Below are 23677 nucleotides of genomic sequence, written 5' to 3'. Positions count from 1 at the left end.
CAAGTTGGACAATGGGGTTCTAAATAGCGTGCTAAAGGCAGGTATAACACAAACTGGTGAGTTATTTAGCAGTGGTAAATTATTAACACTGCAGCAGCTTTGTGGAGCCAAGATGATTAACGACTCTAGATTAAACAATCTCTGATGTTTATCTAGGATGGTTGAACAACCACGGAACAGTCACCACTTCTTTTAATTACAATCTAGAGTGCAGAGCTTTTGCTGATAAGTGTCACTGTCCCATTAGAAATTGATGCATCTACTTGAGAAGCCCTGGTGCTGCCCCATCAAAAGGAAAGTAGCTCACTGAAAAGTGCTATATTGACCTATTGGGAGAGCACCAACCCTGCTTAGAACCGAATAAAGGAATTGCAGCCCTTTGGACAAATGTCTGTGCTGTCACAATAAAATATGGTAGTCATAGTGAGAACAGCAAAGTTCTGCCAACTAGAAGGATGCAGCCCTCGGAGAACTGCAGGGAATAGTGGTTCTCAACATTTTGACTTCTGTGGACCCCCACGTCATCATTACTGGAACCCCGGGACCCCACTGAATCATTATTGGAATCCATGGACCCCCACTGAGTCATTATTGAAAGCCAGAGACCCCAACTTAATCATTGTTGCTGATTGGAACCGCAATAAAATACACAAAAAAATAGAGAAACAAGCACATACACAAATGATAACACATTTAATTTTTTTTGCAAATATAAATAAAAACATAAAACGTGTAATTTTAATAGGAAGATTGGAGCTTTTCTAAATTCAATTGAAGCCACACATTACCCTTACTATATTCTATGTGATGCACCTGCACTGCTCCACGAATCAGAGGGTACTAATTTAATTTTTAGCCTCCGATTTCAAACTCTTTGACATTTACAGTACGCTTTAAAATTTTCAGTTGTACTTTTAGCCACTTTAAATATATAAACTCTATTAATCTGTTAATATTATTTGATTTCCAACCAGTCACCGACCCAAGGGTTGGAACCACTGTGCTAGAAGAACATTAGTTTTGATTAGTGCTTATATAGCCCCACGAACATTATGCCAATCAGGTTAATGAATGCTGATACTGTCCCAGCAGAGGTGTGGTGGTCAAGCTTAGAAATGCTAAAAAGTATATTAACTACTGTTAGGGAACAAGTGGGTTATGAGTGAAAATGGCAGCCAGTGTTCTGGTAATTTATTTCAGTGCTAATGTCCTTCCCAGTTACACATAAATCCGAATAAGCACCTTCTAGCTGATTCCATAATTTGTTGACCATTGATAAACTATGTATATTTTCTTTCAATTAAATATATTTGTTTGGCAAAACTGAAATCAAAATGTCTACAAGGACAGAACAAGCATTTGCAATACAATGGGTCTCACATTTGCTTGAGTTAGAGTTATCCTAACCGGACTTTTCTTGCCACATAAATTGAAAATGAAAAGTGAAACAGTTTCACATAAGTGAGCCAATTCAAAGCGTCACAGCATGAGCGCGAAGGAGACACACAAAAGGAAAGAGAAGTTCGCTCGCAGTCAAACGTATTGGCAAACGTGCAATTAGCCATGTAACAGGGTCGATGTCCAAGGTGGTAACCAAACCGCCCCTAATGTAAAGCATTTACCAGTGATAAGAAAGGATCTTTGAAGGGCAAGCCCATGAACGAGCGATAATGAAAGGCGTGAGGTGGGCGTGGTTTAAAGCCAAAATAGATAACAAGTTGGAAAAGCAACGCTAGCACGCTGCTATGCTCGACCTAAAAAAAGGCGGGACCTGCCTCCCTCTTTATGTGAGGGAAAGTGAGGGGCTTGAATGATCATAGCAGGGCCATTAGAAGATGGTCAGAATATGAATAATTACACAGGGCCCCATCTTTTCATGGTCCCATACAAGTGAAGCAGAATGTATTTATAGACTTTAGAGCAAGGCTATCATGTTTATTGTTGTTGAGGACGTTAGCAAAACCATACAACTAGATGGAACCGGATACAGGGGCTGCTGTATTTTCTTTTACCCTGCCTGAAGCATATAGCTATTTCCTTTTTTTTAACTTAAAACCGGTGCTCATGCTACGTGAGCCCTGAAAAGAAATGTTGACTGGAACACCGCAAAACTTCTTGTATGCCTGGATCAAAAAGCCTAGGACTTGAATGGAGTTTAAGAAAGACAAGAAGAGATATTTTTTGAGGTCGAATGTAGACTTGGGGATTCTTGTTTGCCAGGACTGGTGTTCGCCATCACTTCTACTCCAACACCAGTATGTGCAAGGTTAACAAATAATGTTGCTGATACGGCATGCATTGAGTCGGCAGCAAATGTTCTTTGTATAACTATGCTAACAATGCGGCTGTCATATTCCATATTGATTAAGTATGGGATAAAAATTATTCTCTCAGTATCAGTCTGTGAGAATACGAATGTCACATTCCTTAAGTGATACGTGTCATTTATTGAATAGCTACTAAGTGAACGGTCCACGGTCCTCTTTTTTTTAAATTGTGAATTCGAGTCCCCCAATCACATAAGGGGGTAATGTACCAATTACACAATTGGACGTTTGCCATCGATATAAGTGAAGGTTGCCATTAATATTCAGGTTGTAGACCATGGCGCACACCTGCCAGCGGTGAACACAATGATGTGTACAGAGACAGCTGATTTACATTAATGGAGTGTGCATTGGTGACTAAACGTGAACGTCAATAGAACGCCACACAGAACACTGGTTTTCTATTTGAGTTTTTACAACCTTGAAAAGGCAGTCGTCGTATGACGCACAATCCTGCAACATGGCTACTTTCCCACAAAGAATATTTAGCTCTCAGTACAGCCTGACCTCTCAGGTCTGGCTGGTGTATGTATTTATTCATTTGTATACCGACCTATACCATTTATACCTATTCACAGGCGCCTAAATGGAAGAAATGATAGGAACATTGGTGGAGAGCAAGGAAAAGGAGCTCATGGAAGACAGGCAAAGAAGGGCAGTGGATTTTCAAATTGAAAGGACATTACAAAAGGGTAATGCTGGGGAATTATCAATGAAAAGTGTTCTTGAACAATACTGTCCTTAGGACCAAACTGATGTACGAAGGCATGGCTCTTGGTCATCTAATACTTTCAGTGGGAGCATCAGGGTCACCGCAAAGTGATCACAGCACATTACCGAGCCTCACACGCGCACTCAGCTCTTTTATGGGACATCACCAACCCGAGGACCTTCCAACCATACTTGCAAGCTGGAGCTTGTAACCCTGGGGACACAAGGCTGACCAAAGGCAGCTAAATCGGAAATAAGTGGTAGGCAATTGTGGCATTTGTCGCGATAACAAAGCACCATGGAACCCAAATGAGACACGTCCACGTCATACCTGCTCCGTATTCCATAACCTGCAGCAGTGTGCAGGGAGGGACGTGCCCACCTGCGCCCCATCGAATGGCCCGAATGTTCCTGCGATTAGGGCACAGCGACGTATGCCATGCAGGTGCCAGCCACAAGAGGAGTGGCTGAGAGTTCAGGCTTCACACATTATAACAAGCTGTAGGGTCAGTGCTGGACTAAGACAATGCTGAGAAGGGCTGTGGCAGGTCGGCCAGGGTTTGCTTGGACAGCATCTTCAGTTTTCCTTGCTTAAGCTTTTTACGGCTTTCTTAATTGGTTTCCAAACAGAAAACGAATTACAGCGTTTCGCAGCATGCATCACTGCTGTAAATCCGACAGTTGCTCACAGGAGGATTTTTAAGCCTTACACAAATAAGATGTTCATATCGGGAAGGTTATGTGCGGAGGTTGGCCCTGGTATCATTTTATGACAACATGTGGAGACCCGTAAGACTTTATCTGTGTATGCTTCCGAAAATCATGCCGATGCACAGCTCAAACTTGAACAGCAATGAAAAGCAGGCATAAGCTAGAGGAACACTATCTAAACCTTCCTTGCCATTAAACTGGATCTGTGATGTCTCTATTTAGTGTCTAAGAGGGGTCCAAGTATCTCAGGTCTAGCCTGCGGTTTCTGCAGGTCGGCGTATGTTCCTGCTGTCTCACTACTAAACGAGGCATCTTTAATCCATCTTTCTTCTTGAGTAGGCGGGCCCCTCATCCATGAGTGGAGTAGGCTGAGCTTTGCCAATATTATCAGCGCTGTGAGTAATCGTCTCATTGTTTAGCGAGGGGCTTGACATAGCCTAATAGCATCAATCTAGGGGTACACTCTACGTGCATGGTCCCTATCTCCCCAGTGGTTCGGTGCATATCTGTCCAATAGGTGGGCACTCCCACATCAAGTAGAAACAAGCATTGGCAAAGCAAATAGGTCTTAACAATGCCCGAGCTATTCGTGCTGCCAATGTGAATGTCTTTTAGTCATGTTGTATTGCGGCACATCTGCTGTTCAGCATGGATGAAAGTCACAGAAAAAAGTGCTGTGATGCAGCCAGCACCTACCACATCATAGCACTTTTTTGTGTGTCAGGACAATGAACTTAACACTTTTGTAGTTTTGTGAAGCACAAACTTCACCTAAAGGTATTGGACCGCTTTAGCTGAGCACCATTACATTACACAAGAACACAATCATTTTTGGTAGGTACTGTAAGATTTGGTAATTTGCTCAGATGCACAGGATGTTGACCCAAAGCCGAGACTCAAACCTGGTTCCCCTACTCCAAAGTTGGTAGCTATGGCTATTATGCCACATCCTCTCTGCATTAATGCTATCAGGCTCGGGGGAAACTAGCAACAGGCATTGAGATTGGTTGGAAAGGGAAAAAAGTAACTAGAATGGAGGGCAGGGGTGAGGGAACGGAGTGAGTGAAAACACAATCACTCATATAGAGTGCTTAACAAATATAAAAAAGTAGATCCAAAAACAGGAATCGTGAATGGACACAAGTACTTGGTAGTTTCTTTAGGGGTGGCCAAACACAAGAAGAGGATGCCGTGCGCATGACATGGACTTATGGGAATGAAGGAAACAAGAGCGACGTTGAGGTAAATAAATTGAAAGCCTCTGGGCTGGCAGCAGCCCACTGATTGTAAACAACATGCCTTGAAGAGACAGGTCTGTCTAGTTGAGCCCTAAAACCCAGCAAGATCACTTGAGCATCCAGCACAGCACGAGGGCCTAGTGGAATCTTTTTTTTGTGTGCAAATTTCTTCATTCATTTTTTGAATGTGCAAACAACCAGGTCCATCTTGTTCAACAGCAATGAGTGGTATATCCCAAATGCTCGACACAGCCGCCGTCATAGTGCGTTTTTGTCCATTTCTGAAGTCACAACATGGCAACTTCTCTTTTACTGTACGAATCCAAGATTCAATGCATTATATTGACACAGCTACACACCAAATTTAGTACAGTCCCCTGCAAGTAAGTCTCTTTCAGCTTGAAAAGGGATATTAGAGTACACCACTTCACCATTCTAGCGTATAAAAAAATGCTGTATGGACCAAACAGGTAAGTCCAAACAGTGCTCAACATATTCAACCACCCCCATCCCCCAACAGCGCACCCACCCCATTGTTTCCAAAAACCTGCATTTCCATCATGTATGTGATATGATACTATCAGTGCCCTGGGCTGCAGTCTTCGTCAAAGGTCTTTATTGCCTTTTGTGTCATATATGGGGCCGCGCCACTGTTCCATCTCTTATTTCCACTCACACTTGGTCTGACTCCACCTCCCGTACTCCTCCTGTGCAGTCCAGCAGTACTTTTAACATGTTCCCCTAAGCAAGAAGATCATCAAGTACCTTATTGTCTGTGTGGACTTTCCGCATGTATACCTCTTTTGTTCTGGCCCACTCTATTAGGTCTCGGAGTCAATCCTCCCGTCCATGGGGCCTAGGGATAGCCCAGCCATTTGATATGCACCATTTAGCCACCACCAGTCCCAACATTGTGAAGCGGCGACTCTGTATTTGTTTTGGGTTATCGGGGAGTAGTCCTAGGATACATTGCTTAATCGTAAATGACATGTCCCAACCCTTCACCTCTCGTATGCAATGTAATATCCTGGTCCGGTTTGGTATGATTTTCGGTCATCTCCACATCACATGGAGGAAGTCAGCCCCTATATTCGCGCATCGATGACAGTCCGGTGACTTGGATGGGTAAATGGCATGTAGCCGATTTGGAGAGAGATATCTCATGTGTATCATATTATTTTGGATCAATTTAAAACACGCATTAATGGAGAACTTGCATGTTACTGCATGTATTTTGGTCCAGTCTTTGGATGTAAATGATTCCACACTGACACGCTGCCATGTTTCCTCTATACGGAGTGGGACCAGTCATCAATCCACACGAAGTGGACAGTATATGTGTGTGATAAGCCTATGACTTCCTGCCATGGATAGAATTATCACTAGTGTGTGCGAGGGGGTCAGGGGCCTCAGAGAAGGATGGCCAGAGCTGCTGTGCAGTAGCTGCTATTTTTGCATACTGAAGGAACTATCCCCTCCCCAGTGCAAATGTCTGTATTGTGTCAGCCAGGGTGATAAAGCGACCCTCCAGATACAGATACGATAGCATGATACAACCTCCTTCTTGCCATCAGTCTACTGCCATTGTTTGGGACCTTTGCTCAAAAGGCCGTACCATCCCCGGGTCTAGGTCAGGGGCATATGGTGCCCTACCCAGCACCCATCTCACTGTTCTCTCCCACAACCGGTCCAACAGCCTAATTAGATGCAAGAGCATATCTGGGATCGCTCCACTGCGCATCGACACCCCAAGTTGTTAACCATTATGGGTGCCATCCAACAAGGATCTCTCCCAGTTGTGTTCTCCGACTAGCCAGTGGATTGTGTGTTGCAAGTGTGATGCCAGGTAATAAAGTTCCAGGTCAGGTATTTCCATTCCCCCATCCCACTCTAAGGCTCACCCTCTTGCATCTAATTGCTCACAGCAACGATATCAATATGCTATCTATTTCTCAAAAACCTTTTTGTGGGAACTCATACATAAGGGGTCATTTTGACCCTGGCGGTCTTCTGACTGCCAGGGTAAATGTGGCGGTCCCACCACCAACAGGCTGGCTGTGCAGATCACCACATTCTGAGTGTGGCGGGTTGGCGTCTGCCAACCCACCACATCTCCACTCATACCACCATGGCTGTCTGAACCTCTGGGTCGGAGATGATCATCTCTGACCTGGCGCTCCACAGAAGACCGCCGGCGTTATTTGGAGCCGGTCTTCTGACGGTTTCCGCAGCGGTAGCACCGCCACGATAACCATGGCTGAAGGGCTACCAGTGACAGGGAAGTCCTTCCCTGTCACCGGTAGATGGCTCCCCCACCCCCTCCAGAAAGCACTAGACCCCCTTCCAGCCATAGCGCCCCCTCAGTCCCCTTCTGACATAACACCCTCCACCCCTTCTGACATAGCACCCTCACCCCTCTCACATGCACACAGACACCCACACGCACCATGCATACACCCATTCACCTACACTTATATACACGCATCTACTCACACACATCCATGCACTTATTCACAACTACATTCATACACGCATTCACAACTACATTCATACATGCATTCACACATGCATTCACGCATACACACTCACATTCAGACACGCATACAACCAGGCATACACACATTCATACACACACGCAGACACCACATACTTACACACACAACACCCCCCACTCACCTCCCACCTCCCCTGTTGGACGATCACCTTACCTGTTACAGGGAGAAGGTCGTCCGGCAGGGAACGGGAAGGGGTGCTTCCACCCTTGGCAGCACCCCACCAGCAGGACACCACCAGCCATATTATCCCCTTCTGTGCCGCGGACGTAATGGTTACGTCCTGTGGAAAGTTATTTCCTTCCCTTTGAAGTCTCTCTCTGCGTTTTGGCAACGATTGAAAGCAATCCGGCTGTCAAAACGCCCACTAGACACCAGGGATGTTTTAAAAAAAATGAAATTGACATAAGGGAGCGACCCCTTGGGCAAGGGTCGCTCCCAGGGGGGGCATTATTTTTTTAAGGCCTTTTCTGCCCCCCCGGGGGCAGATCGGCCTATTACTAGGCCGATTTTGAGGTGGGGAGCGACTCCTTAGGCAAGGGTCGCTCCCATAGGGGGCAAATTATATTTATGCCATTTCTGCCCCCCCTGGGGGCAGATCGGCCTATTGTTATTAGGCCGATCTGCCCCCGGTGGGGGGGGGGCAGAAACCTCTAGGCACCAGGGATAATTTGTTTTTTTTTTTGTTTTGTTTTTGTTTTGTTTTTTGAGTTGGGGAGCGACCCCTTAGGCAAGGGTCGCTCCCATAGGGGGCAAATTATATTTGGGCCATTTCTGCCCCCCTTGGGGACCGATTGGCCTACTTTTATGAGGCCAATCTGCCCCCAAGGGGGACAGAAACCACTAGACACCAGGGAGTTTTTTTTTTTTTGTTCATGAATTTCACGTAAGGGGAGCGACCCCTTAGGCAAGGGTCGTTCCCCTGTGGGGCAAATTTATTTTAGGCCATTTCTGCCCCCCAGGGGGGCAGATCAGCCTATTTTAATTAGGCCGATCTGCCCCCAAGGGGGGCAGAAACCACTAGGCACCGGGGATTTTTGTTGTTGTTTTACAGATGGGAAGCGTCCCCTTAGCCAAGGGTCGCTCCCCTGGAGGGGAAAATTGTATTTAGGCCATTTCTGCCCACTTTGGGGGCAGATCGGCCGATTTTAGGTCAATCTGCCCCCAAAGGGGACAGAAACCACTAGGCACCAGGGATCTTTTTTTTGCGCCGTCAGGCAAGGGGAGCGACCCCGTAGGCAAGGGTCGCTCCCCGGAGTGGGGGTGGGCAGGGGGGCACATATATTTCAGGCCATTTCTTCCCCCCCCCGGGGGGCAGATCGGCCTATTGTTATTGGGCCGATCTGCCCACGGGGGTAGAAACCTCTAGGCGCCAGGGCTAATTTTTTTGTGTGTGTGTTTTTTTTTTTTTTTTAAGAGATGGGGAGTGACCCCTTAGGCAAGGGTCGCTCCCCTGGAGGGGCAAATTGTATTTAGACCATTTCTGTCTAAGGGGGGCAGAAACCACTAGGTACCAGGGATATTTTTTTTTGCGCCAAATGCAAGGGGAGCGACCTTGTAGGCAAGGGTCGCTCCCCGGGAGGGGGTGGGGGGGGGCAAATTTATTTTAGGCCATTTTGGCCTCCTCGGGGGCAGATCGGCCTATTGTTATTAGGCCAATCTGAAACCTCTAGGCGCCAGGGCTAATTTTTTTTGTGTGTGTTTTTTTTTTTTTTTAAGAGATGGGGAGCGACCCCTTAGGCAAGGGTCGCTCCCCTGGAGGGGCAAATTGTATTTAGACCATTTCTGCCCCCCTTGGGGGCAAATCGGCCGATTTTAGGTGAATCTGCCCCCAAGGGGAGCAGAAACCACTAGGCACTGGGGATCTTTTTTTTTGCACCGCCACGCAAGGGGAGCGACCCCGTAGGCAAGGGTCGCTCCCCGGGGTGGCGGGGGGACAAATTTATTTTAGGCCATTTCTGCTCCCCCTGGGGCTGGCTGAGCTAGAGGCCAAAATCCACAGGTAGGCACTTTACAAAAAACACCTCTGTTTTCTGTGAAAAAATGGGATGTGTCCACATTGTGTTTGGGGCATTTCCTGTTGCGGGCGCTAGGCCTACCCACACAAGTGAGGTATCATTTTTATCAGGAGACTTGGGGGAACGCTGGGTGGAAGGAAATTTGTGGCTCCTCTCAGATTCCAGAACTTTCTGTCACCGAAATTTGAGGAAAATGTGTTTTTTTAGCCAAATTTGGAGGTTTGCAAAGGATTCTGGGTAACAGAACCTGGTCAGAGCCCCACAAGTCACCCCATCTTAGATTCCCCTAGGTCTCTAGGTTTAAAAAATGCACAGGTTTGGTAGGTTTCCCTAGGTGCCGGCTGAGCTTACGGCCAAAATCTACAGGTAGGCACTTTGCAAAAAACACCTCTGTTTTCTGTAAAAAAAAATTAGGATGTGTCCACGTTGTGTTTTGGGCCATTTCCTTTCGTGGGTGCTAGGCCTACCCACACAAGTGAGGTAGCATTTTTATCGGGAGACTTGGGGGAACGCTGGGTGGAAGGAAATTTGTGGCTCCTCTAAGATTCCAGAACTTTCTGTCACCGAAATGTGAGGAAAATGTGTTTTTGTAGCCAAATTTTGAGGTTTGCAAAGGATTCTGGGTAACAGAACCTGGTCAGAGCCCCACAAGTCATCCCATCTTGGATTCCTCTAGGTCTTTAGTTTTAAAAAATGCACAGGTTTGGTAGGTTTCCCTAGGTGCCGGCTGAGCTAGAGGCCAAAAATCTACAGGTAGGCACTTTGCAAAAAACACCTCTGTTTTCTGTCAAAAAATGGGATGTGTCCACGTTGTGTTTTGGGGCATTTCCTGTCGCGGGCGCTAGGCCTACCCACACAAGTGTGGTATCATTTTTATCGGGAGACTTGGGGGAACATAGAATAGCAAAACAAGTGTTATTGCCCCTTGTCTTTCTCTACATTTGTTCCTTCCAAATATAAGAGAGTGTGTAAAAAAGGCGTCTATTTGAGAAATGCTGTGTAATTCACATGCTAGTATGGGCACCCCGGAATTCAGAGATGTGCAAATAATCACTGCTCCTCAACACCTTACCTTGTGCCCATTTTGGAAATACCAAGGTTTTCTTGATAGCTATGTTTTACTCTTTATATTTCAGCAAATGAATTGCTGTATACCCGGTATAGAATGAAACCCCAAGGCAGGGTGCAGGTCATTTATTGGCTCTTGGTACCTAGAGTTCTTGATGAACCTACAAGCCCTATATATCCTCGCAACCAGTAGAGTCCAGCAGACGTAACAGTATATTGCTTTAAAAAATCTGACATTGCAGGAAAAAGTTACAGAGCAAAACATAGAGAAAAATTGCAGACTTTTTCACCTCAATTTCAATATTTGTTTTTTTCAGTTGTTATTTTCTGTTGGAAACCCTTGTAGGATCTACACAAATTGCCCTTTGCTGAATTCAGTATTTTGTCTACTTTTCAGAAACTTTTCGGTTTCTGGGATCCAGCATTGGTTTCATGCCCATTTCTGTCACTGACTGGAAGGAGGCTGAAAGCACAAAAAATCGTAAAAATGGGGTATGTCCCAGTAAAATGGCAAAATTGTGTTGAAAAATTGGGCTTTCTGATTCAAGTCTGCCTGTTCCTGAAAGCTGGGAAGCTGGTGATTTTAGCACTGCAAACCCTTTGTTGATGCCATTTTCAGGGAAAAAAACACAAGCCTTCTTCTGCAGCCCCTTTTTCCCATTTTATTGAGAAAAAAACGAAATTTTCACTGTATTTTGGCTAATTTCTTGGCGTCTTGACCACAAAGTCTGGGTACCTCTAGAATCCCTAGGATGTTGTAAAAAAAAGTATGCAAATTTGGCATGGGTAGCTTTTGTGAACAAAAAGTTATGAGGGCCTAAGCGCGAACTGCCCCAAATAGCGAAAAAAAGGCTCGGCACAGGAGGGGGAAAAGGTCTGGCAGCGAAGGGGTTAAGGCCCATAATATGGCAGGTGTTGTCCTACCTTTGGGGCAGGGCTGGTGGTGGAACCGCCAGAGCGCCTCCACCCGCCAGCATGACTACTGCCCGATTTCCACCCAAATTGTGGCGCAAATCCAGCAGTATGGCAGACAGGAGACCACCAGCACTGGCAGTCTCCTGGGGTCTGCGGCTTTGGCGGACTTTGTTCCAGTTCAAATCTGCCTCAGTGACCAACAAAGGGTGTACTCCACAGAGAACTTGAAGAGCTACCATGATGCAAGGCTAGTATGGCAGGCTGCTGTATGTGAAATAATGGAAAAAACAAAACTGACAAACCACATAGGAGGAAACCAAATCATGGAAAAACAACTTAAAGAAAAGACAATCTGAAGGCAATACAAAGAAATAAAAAATTAAAGGAAGCATTTTCCAGGAAAGATATCTGTAAGGTAAAATTCAACATTAGATTAAACATTGGTTGGGTTTAGGCTTAGTAAGGGAGTTTTTTTGATTCAGGAATCAGTTGAATTCAGGAGTATAAAGTGGCTTTTAGGGTTCTGAATTAGTGGAGTTTAGGGGTAGTGAGGATTTTTTTAGAGATCTGGTATGGGTGGAGGTTTGGGATTGTAGGGGTTTCTTTGGGTTCAAGGTTGGGTGATGTTCAGGGGTGATGAGGATTTTAGAGGCCAGGGATGGATGGAGTTCTGGTGTAGAAACTAAGTTTTAAGGTTCTTGGATGGGTGATGTTAAGTGGTGGTGAGGGTTTTGTAGGGTTCAGGGATGGGTGGAGTGTTGGTTGTTGAAACGTTCTAGGGTTCATGGATGGGCGAAGTTTAGGACTGATAAGCGCTTTTAAGGTTTTGTTATGGGTAGAGTTTACGGGTGGGGAAAGGTTTTTAGGGGTTCAGGAACGGGTGGAGTTTAGGGTAGGAGAGGGGTTTAGGGGTCAGAGATGAGTGCTGCTTAGAGTGGCTAGGTGTTTTAAGGGACAGGGATGGATGGTGTTTATGGATAGGAATTTTTTATAAGGTTCAGGATGGGTGTAGCTTAGTTGTGGTGAGGGGTTTTAAGGGTTCAGGAATGGGTAGGACTTAGGAGAGGAAAGTTTTTTTTTAGGGATCATGAATGGGTGAAGTTTAGGGATAGTGAGGGTTTTTAGCAATCAGGGATCGGTGGAGTTTAGGAGTAGAAATGTTTTTTAGGTTTCAGGGATGGTTGGAGTTTAGAGGCCAGGGATGGATGGAGTGAGAGGCAGTGCTTCATTTGAGCCAGTGGCTGCAAGTGGGACCGACCGGCTCTTACTTTTGGGGATGGGCAGTTATTTCTCCTCATCAGATATTGCTGGCTAGCAAGAAAGGTAAAAATGCACAATTGGGAAAAATAGAAAGTTAGAAAGAGTGAAAATGTAGCAAAGGGAGAAAGCAGGAAGTTGCACCAGTCAGATAAAGGTGCAAGGAGTGTCTGATAGAGGATAGAAGAGCCTTGAGGTTCATTCAAGACAAAGCAACCTCGGTATTTGGCATGGGAATGTTTAAAAACACTGGCCGTAGGCTTCAGAGCAGAGCTTTGGGCACCTCCACTCCTTCCGGCACAAATTAACCAATGGTGAGGTGATTTTACGGGACAAGGGTGGGTGGTGTTTAAGGGTTGCAAGGGGTTAGGGATAGATGGTGTTTAGGGCAGTGAGGAGGCAGCAAATTAAAAGCACCAGACATAAATGTTTTACTATGTAAAAGTTTTAAATCTGAATTAATGTCTCCTGAAGTAAAGCACTGAAATAAATACCTCCAGCAAAAATGTTTTTGAACGTAAGATTTGTAACTATGCATTACCACCATAAAAATAGCATGCAAAAGCCAGTTTTGAGAAAAAAATACAATTTGTAAATTGGCTTCTATTAAATGGTAAATGCCATTCCCCCATTGGACATTTTGGGTGAAATGTTTTCTCAATAATGGTATTCCATAAAATCATTTTCTATGAAATCACAAACACACAACCAATACTGACAGCCTGACTCCCAGAAGTGAGTTTGAAATCTACATATCTTGCTGGAAAGACTGCGGGCCTCATTATTGCCAGCCTCGTGAAGGCGGTCGGACCGCCGCAGACAGGGCAGTCTGACCACCCCATTATGCCCGTGGCAGAGCCGCCAATGTCAAACCGCTGATACCGCCAGGCTGCAGCCAGGCTGCAGCCAGCCTGCAGCCTGGTGATCCCGGCGGTTGTAATCCGCCAGGGCAGCACTGCCCTGGGGATTACGAGTCCCCATCCATGGAAAGGCTGGTGGAATGGGGGCATTTGGGGGCCCCTGCACTGCCCATGCACTTGACATGGGGAGGACAGGGGCCCCCATGCACAGCCCCATGGCACATTTCACCTGACGCACCACACGCACCACAACATTGCCACCGGCTGAATTACGAGCCGGCTTCAATTTTGTGGTGAGTGTTCCGCTGGGCCGGTGGGCGAAAATGCTGTTTTCCCCCGCTGGCCCAGCGGAACACTCCTAATGTGGCAGGCAAAAGACCTCCAGTACTGGCAGTCTTTTGCCTGCAGGAGCTTCAGCGGTCCTGTGAAAGGACCGCTGAAGTCGTAATGAGTCCGTGTGTGTCTTCCTGAAATCTGGGAGCTTACCTGCCTGCTGAGAAAGGAGAAGGGAGTGCCTTGTCCTGCAGGAGCCGTTTGCTGAGAAGGAGACACCCAGCTAATGAGTCTGGGGAGAGGAGTGTTCCAGAAGAAGCAAAGTGCCAAGACAGTCCGTGCGTAGCTAACTTACATGAATTGAAAGGTCTCCCAACCTTGAGAAACCAAGCTCATAAGCAGAGATCCAATTGAGCATCCGATCCAGTGTCCACCACAGAGAACAATGGAGGACATGTGCTGATTCTGCTTTTGTCGAACCTGAGGACCACCATCGAGCACCATGGATCAGTGGTAAAGGATCCCCTAAGCTGAGGGCTGGAGCCACTATGACATGCCTTTGGTTTATGTGTGATGTATTGCTCCAGACCAGTTTTTTTCTTTGAATTCTGGGACTTTTAGTCTTGTTTATTCCATTATAAAACGGGACTACAACTCCCTGAATTCAAAGGAAATATTTCTGGGCTGGAGCCACTCTGACATGTCTTTGGCAAGCCCCGCAGTCTCAAATAATGCAACATTGGGGGAGGGGAGATACAGGCCATCTAGAATCATTGAAAGTTGATAGGTCAAGGGGTCACCCTTTTAGCTATTTCGTTGACAGTGTTGGATACAAGCAGCGTACCAGAAAGGATCATGGAGAGGGGTGTGTTAGAATCTTCACCAAATCAAAAGGGTGGGGTTGACCTGCCATGGACTAAAACTCCCCAGGCCAACCTCTTGCCAGATACCGTGGTGTCAGGTGTATCGGGTGTACGTCAGTCAGCAGGCTTTTCCGTTAGGATAACATGTAAATATTCCAATTACAGGTTGTCTCCAATTTGAAAGGGATCAGCTGGTGAATAATGTCAGAATACATCACAAAACTCGAGCTAAGGTCGTCAAAAAAGCAACATTCTACAGTGCCTTTTGCTGGTGATTGTTAAAACAGCCCTGTCAAGTTTCCCAGCTCCATGTGTGATGTGCTGCTCCGGCCCAGTTTTTTTCTTTGAATTCTGGGACTTGCAGTTTTGTTTATTCCATTATAAAACTGGACTACAACTCCCGGAATTCAAAGGAAATAATTCTGGACTGGAGCAGCACATCACGCATAGACCTGGGAAACTTGGCCTCTACGTTTGAGATGCAGGACGGGGAGAATAGAATATTTTTTTCTTCACGCCGATGGGTTACTTTAAATCGAAACCAATGGGGCAGCATCTTTACATATTCCTGAGTCCATTTATTTCACGTCTCCAAGATATTGTGTGTGCATAATCTATAAATCATGTATTTTATAGCGGCAAAAAGTGTGAGGAGCTGCTGAGGCAGCTGCCTATACACCCTACCAGCACAAACTGTTTCCTTACTTTCGGCTCCCCACCTCCCTATCCACCGCCTTCGTGTACTTATATTTTCCAGGGCAGCACGCGAGATTTGATTCCCTGCTAATGACCACGGGCAATGCCTGTAAATAATCCAATAAATGAAGGCCTGGACAGACTCAGCAGTGTTCTGTGCCCTGCTCCCACCCTCAGGGCAGTGGGAGGGTGGGCGGAGGGGAGAGAAGTCAGAAGGGTAGGCCTACAAGGGATACTTAGCGGAAAAATAAGCATTGCATGCTGTTCCTACCTGAAGGAAGGGGGCCTTCGGCTGGGTGGGCATGAACTCATTAAGGTAACAAACCACTGACCATAGGGGGAATCTGAGGTGGAAGAGATATTTTCCTGGGTGGACAGCAATCCATAGAGGGAAGGATCTTTTGCTAGAGGACTTTGAGGTGTGAGAGGGGATGCACTCCAGGAGAGGACACAGCAGTGTAACAAGAGAGGAAAGCAGGCTGAAAGGAGATGCATCTTGCAGTACAAGACAAGGGTGTAAAGAGAGAGGTCTCCCTAGTAGGGTAGAGAGGTGGGAGGAGAGAGGCCAATCGTGGGAGGATAGAGAGGTGTACGGAGAGGCCTCTCAGTGGGGGATAGCTAGGTGTAAGAAGCAAAGGGCAGAATGATGTAGAGAAGGTGAACGCAAAAGGAAAATGCAGGGACATAACAAGGGAACATTCAGGGGAGGATAGAGAGGTACAGAGAGCGTAATCTTACAGAATGAGACAAAGATGTAAAGAAAGAGGCCTCCCTAAGAGGGCAGAGAGGTGGAAGGAGAGGGCCTTTCTGGAAGGATAGAGGCGCAAGAGCTTTCAGAGGAGCACACCGTGATGAGTAAAGAGGGACCTTTCAGCGTAGAACAGACAAGTGAGGAGAAATGTATTTCTGGAGGTGAAAGAGAGACCGATGGAAAGAGGCCTTGGCCAGAGCTTAGAGCTCAGGGAGAGATGTTTTCAAGGAAGAATGGAGGCTCCTTGAAAGGGAAGCATTGCTGGTGAGAAGGGATACCTGTGCAAAGAAAGGAGTCAAGCAAAGAAAGATGTCATGCATGACTCAATAACAAGAAGCCTTCTAGGGATAGACGTGGGGGTGCAAAGATAAGAGCCAACAGGGCTACAGGAACTAAAGGAACAGCTACTTTGGGCTGTACATGGAGGAGCAGGAAGGTCTTGAGGATGTATAAAGAAGGAGTAAAGAGAGCAGCTACCTATATCTCAACAAGCGAGGGACGGCTACAGGCGGCACGTTGCGCTGCTTCCCGAGACACAGAGTAGCCATATTGGGCTAGACATAGAGGCACGAAGAGGGGCGCAAGGAGAAGGACCATGTAGGAGCTATAACAGAGCAACAAGGGGTTAAGGCTTGTTGGCTGAATATGGAGGGACAAAGAGAAGAGCCTTTCAAGGGTGGATAAAATGGGATCGAAGAGAATAGCTGTACATTACATGATAACCGCATCCTCGCCCGACATTTGTCCCAGCATTCCTAGGCTGCAGGAGTAAAGAGAGCAGCCTCAGGGGGTGGCAGAATTAGGGGAGCCTTGTTGGGTGGAGTAGTGGGAGCAATATCGGATGCCTTCAAAGAATGAATATGAAAGAGCAAACGAACATGGCTGTACAGGTCAGGTATATTTGGATTACTTATATAAACAAAAGTGTTAATCCTTCTGTCGGATGATATTAAATGAGATGAGATAAAATTAGATTTTCTAATCACTCTCTTTACTTCCACAGCTCCCTCGACCTTCTCCTGAGCCAGACCCAGAGGCAGCATGGCGCCATTACAGGTACAATAACATCAGTGAACCATGACAGCTCATGTAAGGGAGACATTGTGCCTGTGGTCATGGGGTGGCAAGAGGATCATCATGTTCATAAGGACAACATAGGACCAGGAGATCAAACTCCCCACTATACCAACAATGGTCACACCACTAAATCATGCACAGAAGCAGGTGCTGCAAAACAGAACAATGCACAGAAAAGATATATACAAAGAAGTGTGTGGATACATTCCAATGCGTTTCTTGATAGGTGTCAGCAGTATTGTTCTGCATTGAGCACATCCGTCTGTTGTAGAATTTTACCTCCTTAGTGAAGAAGTATTCCCACGGGGCTGTGGCGTTACTGGGCACCCAGCATGCCATCGCCTCTTAAGATCAAGCATGTCTGGTGCCATACTGAAGTAACTAACAAACAACGTCACATGAACCTGTTTGATTTTATAAGGCTTAGATTTCCCACACCTGTGCCTCCTGTTCTGGTATAACATAGATTTATAATTATACGACTGCCCTTTTCAGGAGTCATCCCATGGCGATTTTTGTTGTGTCAGGGAAGAGGAAATTCTTTGTACCTTGAAGACCCTGTTATATTTTGCTGGGGTGGTACCTTCAAGGGGGGGGGGGGGACACAGTTCCCAGTAAGTATAAGTTTTACAATTTCTCCGGACCACAGTTAACGGCTCCGGATCCAGTAACAACAGGGACACCAGACTCAGTACCATCAGCTGAGCTGTGGGTGCAGACATCTGCTCTGCCCGGCCCCCATCACCATCCTAGATATTTCAACATTTGGGGAGGAGCAAAAGGAGTTCCCACCAATGAGGGCAAAAGAATGCTTTCATCCCGCTGCCCCTGCCTCCTTTCCTCCCATTCACCGGCTAGAGAATAAGCCCCCAAGAACTTACCACCTTCTCTTGGCACGCGGTAAACGATTGCAAATTTGGGCCCACTGCTTTCCATAATCTCCTGCCCCGGTATCTCAAAGTAACTCATAATAGGGCTCCCGGAGGAGTTGCTAACCGGCCACCTTTAAAGATAACATAACCCCCAAGCAAGTAGCTGCACCTGCCTGCAATGCCTGGAGAAGCCCTCCTCAATGAGCTCCCCATAGCGGAGGAAGTTCTCTGGAACATTTATTACAGGTAACCCAGGAAAAGAGAGACCATACCAGAGTCTGTCCTGGATTGTTTTACTGTCGTGGGTGCAGTGAAGTGATACTGGTTTAGTGTTACTGGAGGATGCAGTACAGTGTCGTTGCTTGCAAACCCTTGGTGAAGATGGTGGCAGTTGTCGAAGGGGCTTGTTTCTGTAATGCTGTTGATATATACAGTTTAGTGTCCTTGATTGTGATTTTGGTGGAGGACGCAATTCAGTGTCTCTGGCTATTTGTTGTTGGTGTAGTCAGTGGAGGGTCTCTGCTGTGTATTGCTGTTGGCTGGGTTCAATGTGATCCTCCTGGTAGTGTGCTGGCAGCGCTGGCGGCGGTATAGTGTTATTGGTACTAATATTAAATAAATACATTAGTATCTCTATATGCATGTTGCTGGTTATTTCCTTACATGTGCTGTAGACGTTAAGCAAAATGTGCCTTGGTTGTGTGTTGCTAATGGGTGCACCCCATGTACCCATGTATGCCTGTTAATGTTTCTGAGAAAAGGCAGGGACCTGTAGACGGTCATGGTGATGGAGGCAGTGTACAACTGTTTTGTGTGACCTGCATGTTTAGCTGAAGAGGTGTGTGCTTCTAGCATGAGTATTGCGGAAAGGTGAGGTGTACTAGGTCCTGACACATGGTCTGGTTTTGCTGCTATGAACTTGATAGTGCCAATATGTGTGCAGTGTTCAATAGAGGTAGCTGAGAGGAGGTAGGAGGCATTTCATTCAATATTTATTGTATTGTGATATATTGTATTGAAACATTTATGTTGTACTTTCTACCCTTCTGTGGGTCACTGGAGAGCCTCCCTACGTGAGTAGCATGATACACCACATACGGGTGTTGTTGGAAGGGTGTTGTCTTTGTTTTGATCCTAAGAAGAAAGGGTTTCTATGTGGGTCTTTCTGTGTGGTTAGCTGATTATGGGATGCCGTGGTTAGCAGTGTGATGGATGGATGAAGCTGTAAGACAGAAAACAGAGAGTATATTGTTTTCAGTAAGCTGGAAGCTCAGGTCAGCTCTGCAGGTTCCTTTGTGGTGTTTCATTTGGTCACAGTCCGCTAAGCTGGTTACCGCACAGAGTTATCCATTCTATGACTTTTAGGTCTCGCCTGTAGACAGCTTTTAGCTGTATGTAGGTGAAAGCATCTTTTGAACTATATCACAAATATATAGGGGGCTTAAAGCCTACCCACTGTTTACAATTGGCCAGTTTTATTGTCACTTTCGTTTGTTCACTTCTTATTCGATGGTTTGCCTTCTTCTTCTTGTGTTTGTCCCTCCCTCTAAAGCATATACCATGTATCATCCTTTTGAGTGGTTGACTTATATCCTTCTACTGCTCACATTTAAGGAACAACTGTTTTCATTAAGCACCGCCCAGAAATACTTGCCCCCCTTTTTCTTCCTTTTCAGCCACCTACCTGCCATTCCTCTATTTTTCTCCTAACGCTCATGGTTCTCTGAACATGTTGTCATTATAACTTTTGAAGGTCCTAGCAGCTGCCATTTGCTGCCTGTCCAGTCCGCAAAAAGTGTTTTTGCTTGCCATCTTTGCTTCCTCATCCTCCACCTAATCCCGTTGCTTCCCGCAGCTCACTTGGCATGTGCTGTTCCGGCTGTTCCATAAATGAGGATGATAGATTGCATTTATGGTAAACATGATTTTTCTGGGTTCTATCTTAGGGTTACATTTGGTGTACTTACTTAGGAAAGAGTCATGTTTCCAACTCACTTCTGAAATGTAAGTGCCCCTGGGCCTGCCTGCCTGTACTGGGAAAGCAGTGTCTCCAATCGAGTTGTTCTAGTATGGTGATATGATGGTCTCTGGTGCAAGCCTGAAGTCCAGTGTTTAATTTTGTTTACATTGTTTGAATTTTACTTGTAGGTGTAGTTGTCCTTATCCTTAGGAGTCTCTGTGGACCATACAGAGTGCCTTGAACATTGCTTACTAGCTACAGGGGCCCAGTGGAGTGATTGCAGGGCTGGAGTCATGTTTTCTCTAGAATGAATGAGGAGAAGAGTATTCAGGCAATGTTTTCAATTAGTTGTATTAAGAGTACGTATTTCGCGATAAAGCTGGTGCTGAGTTATAGGCTGTTTGCATACTCAATCTTTGAGATTGGGTGTGCGGAGGGACTGTAGCTTTTTTGGTGTTAGAACAGGAGGTGCTCTGTATGGCTCTAGAATGTGTACTTCTCTGCCCTATATTGGTCTCCTGACAAGTCACTGGAACGTTACAGTAGGTTTTCTTGATTTTTACATCTCTGAACATATAAATCATATGTGTCTACTGTGTGTCTCCCAGTTTACAAGGATAGAGACACTAGAGCTTTGCACTGAGGTCGATGGGGCATGTATAGTGCCTCCCACTTTCATAGATTGACAGTGGTGGCAGCATTAAGGGGTACATGTACCCCTTAGAAGAGATTACGTCAGCCTCCCTCCTGCTAAAGGTCTGTACAGTATTCCTTACATGGGTTCATTCTGCCCCTATCCTGTGTGGGATGTCTTTTGTGAGAACCGGTGGGTGTACTGGGTGAGGGTGGTGAGCCCTTATTTTTTAGTGTAAACTGAGCTGGTATCTGTTCTGTTCAGCTAGCCCGTGCCCCTGTAGTCCTGTAGACGGTTGGGGGGTCGGTGAAGGCACCATCTTTTATCTGTGTTTGGTTAAGAATACCTCTGCTGAAACCCCTCCCTTTGTTTTTGTGTGATGGCCAAGGCTGCCTGACCTGGAGTTAAGAAGGGAGAAGAGGGCATCAGGCCCTCTTTATGCACTGATCACTGACTGAACATGCAGCAACTGTGTCCCAGTGTTTGAGGGGCATCCATGATTCAAAAGTAGCAGTCCCCTTCATTAGATCAACCTGTCCATCACCATCCTCATCGGTAAGAACATTTGGAAACAAATGGCAAAAAGGATGCATTCTGTAACACATTTTTCATCATATATAAACATGTATTAACTTTTAAAGCATAGTAAGTGATGACTTTACTGTGCGCTAGGATACCCAGTCACACCCACCGACACTCTGATAGAGGTCACAAAAAAGAGAGAACAGAGAATAGAAAACAGTGAAACTAGACAGACCAGCCTCCATACCATGACTAGCAAGCACTCTGAGTGAGAAAGCCTGACTACTGCAAGGGGGTGTGGGGAGCTTGGAAGGTGTATCTTCCCCCCCAAAAAAATTCGGACAAAAAATGGAATAAATGGTGCATTTTACAAACATTTGTCATTATATATTCAAATACATTAACGTTTAGAACATAGTAAATGATGATATTACTGTGCACTAATATAGTAAAATCCATTGTCTATGAGTTTGTGAGTTACATTTGTGCAATACCCACATGCTGTTTGTAAATACAGTACATTGCCTATAACATGTTCCATGGCAGGCAGCTTGGCTAAGGACAACCTCTGGTGGTATATTTCAGTAGATATTATGAGATCAACTCCAATTGATTGCTTCCAGAAGAACTGTTAGGGCCAGATTTACAAGGCCCTAGCGCCACTGAAGCATCACTTTCAGTGATGCTCCGGTGGCGCTTTACACAGCACCATATTTACAAGAGGCATTAAGGCCCATATTTATACTTCTTTTGCACCGCATTTGTGTTATTTTTTTATGCGAAAGCGGCGCAAACTTACAAAGTACAATTATGTTTTGTAAGTTTGCCCTGCTTTTGCGTCAAAAAATGACACAAATGCAGCGCAAAAAAAGTATAAATCTGGGCCTAAGTTACTTTTTGTGGCTTAACATCTCCTTCTAAATATGTCCCCGTCGCAGTTTTCTGCATCAGAGGGGCATGTAATGGGTGTTGCTGTGGACATTTCACCGCAACACCCATTGCTTTTGATGCTGCCCCAGACTTACAATAAGGCATAAATCTGAGGCAGCACCAAAAACTAATGCCACCCCAGAATGGCACAACAAAGAGGAATATTTGTGTTCCTCCACGTTTTTTGCTCTTTATATGTGTTCTACATTTTTGCAACACACATAGAAGGAGCAAAAGCTCATGAATGATTGTTTAGATGCAGGAAGGTATCCCTTCCTGCACATAAACAATCATTCCAAAAATGACGCTTTGGTACTTCTATGTGTGCTGCATTCTGCATTCTGCAGCACACATAGAGGTGCCAAACCGGCATTGTAGATTGCTTATGTGAAGGAAGGGCCACCTTCCTGCACATAAACAATCTAATATCCTCCCAACGCAGGTACCCTTGCACTATGGTGCAAGGGTACCTGCGTTGGTGGAGGCAGCTAAATTTTGCGCTGGTGCAGGGGAAAACACAGGGGTGCGCCGTATTCCTGTAAATATGGCGCACTCCTGTGTTTAAAAAATGGCACAGGCCGTGCTGCTATTTTTGGCACAGCACGACGCTGTGCCACTTTGACGTAAATGTGGGCCTTAGTTTGTGAAAATGTGCTAATATAGGAATAGCACAAGTAAAACAATGATGAGGCAAATAAACATCAACTTTTGGGCCACACAGAGCTGATATTCAGTCAGAGTTAACCTGAACCGCCTGAGGGAAAATAAAAGGAATAAATATTTCCTAAAATATTAAAGAAAACAGAAACATACACAAGGAGTAAACCACTAGCTTTAGATATCCTGCCCCTTTCCTGCCCTCAGTAGCTTCTGATAGGAGATTTGGTCTAGTTGGCAAGCAGTTTGGCTGAGAAACAGAATGACCAAAATGCACTGTGTGATTGTAATCCACCTTTGGGCCCTGGAATAGAGTGCAACTTGCCGAAACACAGTTTTCTACCTTGTCAGGGGTAGTACCTGCTATATAACTACAATTACAGATACAATCTTAGCTTTTTTTGATGTCTTATATGCCAGGCAGTGAGGGAGCATGCCCGCATCAGTTTAATAACTCTGTATCATTAACCCAGTGTGCTGGTCACGTGGCAGTAAAATACAAGTATTGGGAAAGCCAATAGGTTTCACCCATACAAGAGCTATTGGCTTTGGCAATGTGTTTCGCAATGTTGTACACCAGTGTGGTTGCTGTTCAGCATAGCTAAAAGTTAGTGGTGCAGAGTGTCACAGTAGGGGAGTAGAGTGTTGTAGAGTGGAGTGAGATGGAATAGGGTGGAGTGGTTTGGAGTGAATTAAGGTAGTCAGGCGGAGCGGATTGGATTGGAGTAGAGTGGGGTGGATTGGATTGGGTTGAGTGGGGTGGATTTAGTGGAGTGGGGTGGATT

The 23677-nt window shown here is 45.7% G+C and overlaps 1 protein-coding gene across 2 annotated transcripts in view; it reads left to right on the top strand.

Moving 5' to 3' along the window:
- Positions 1-23677, top strand: part of ANXA6 (annexin A6) — a 139509-nt gene that overhangs the window by 30355 nt on the left and 85477 nt on the right. For both annotated transcript variants that reach the window (XM_069199574.1, XM_069199575.1), the window contains exon 2: positions 17244-17296. In XM_069199574.1, the coding sequence (XP_069055675.1) occupies positions 17282-17296 (15 nt within the window). In that variant the 5' untranslated portion in view covers positions 17244-17281. The remainder of the gene's footprint in view (positions 1-17243; positions 17297-23677) is intronic.

This window comes from Pleurodeles waltl, chromosome 7, assembly GCF_031143425.1.
Source record: "Pleurodeles waltl isolate 20211129_DDA chromosome 7, aPleWal1.hap1.20221129, whole genome shotgun sequence".
Taxonomy (NCBI): domain Eukaryota; kingdom Metazoa; phylum Chordata; class Amphibia; order Caudata; family Salamandridae; genus Pleurodeles; species Pleurodeles waltl.
The sequence above is the reverse complement of the archived record's forward strand: the minus strand, read 5'-3'. Positions and strand labels throughout refer to the sequence as shown.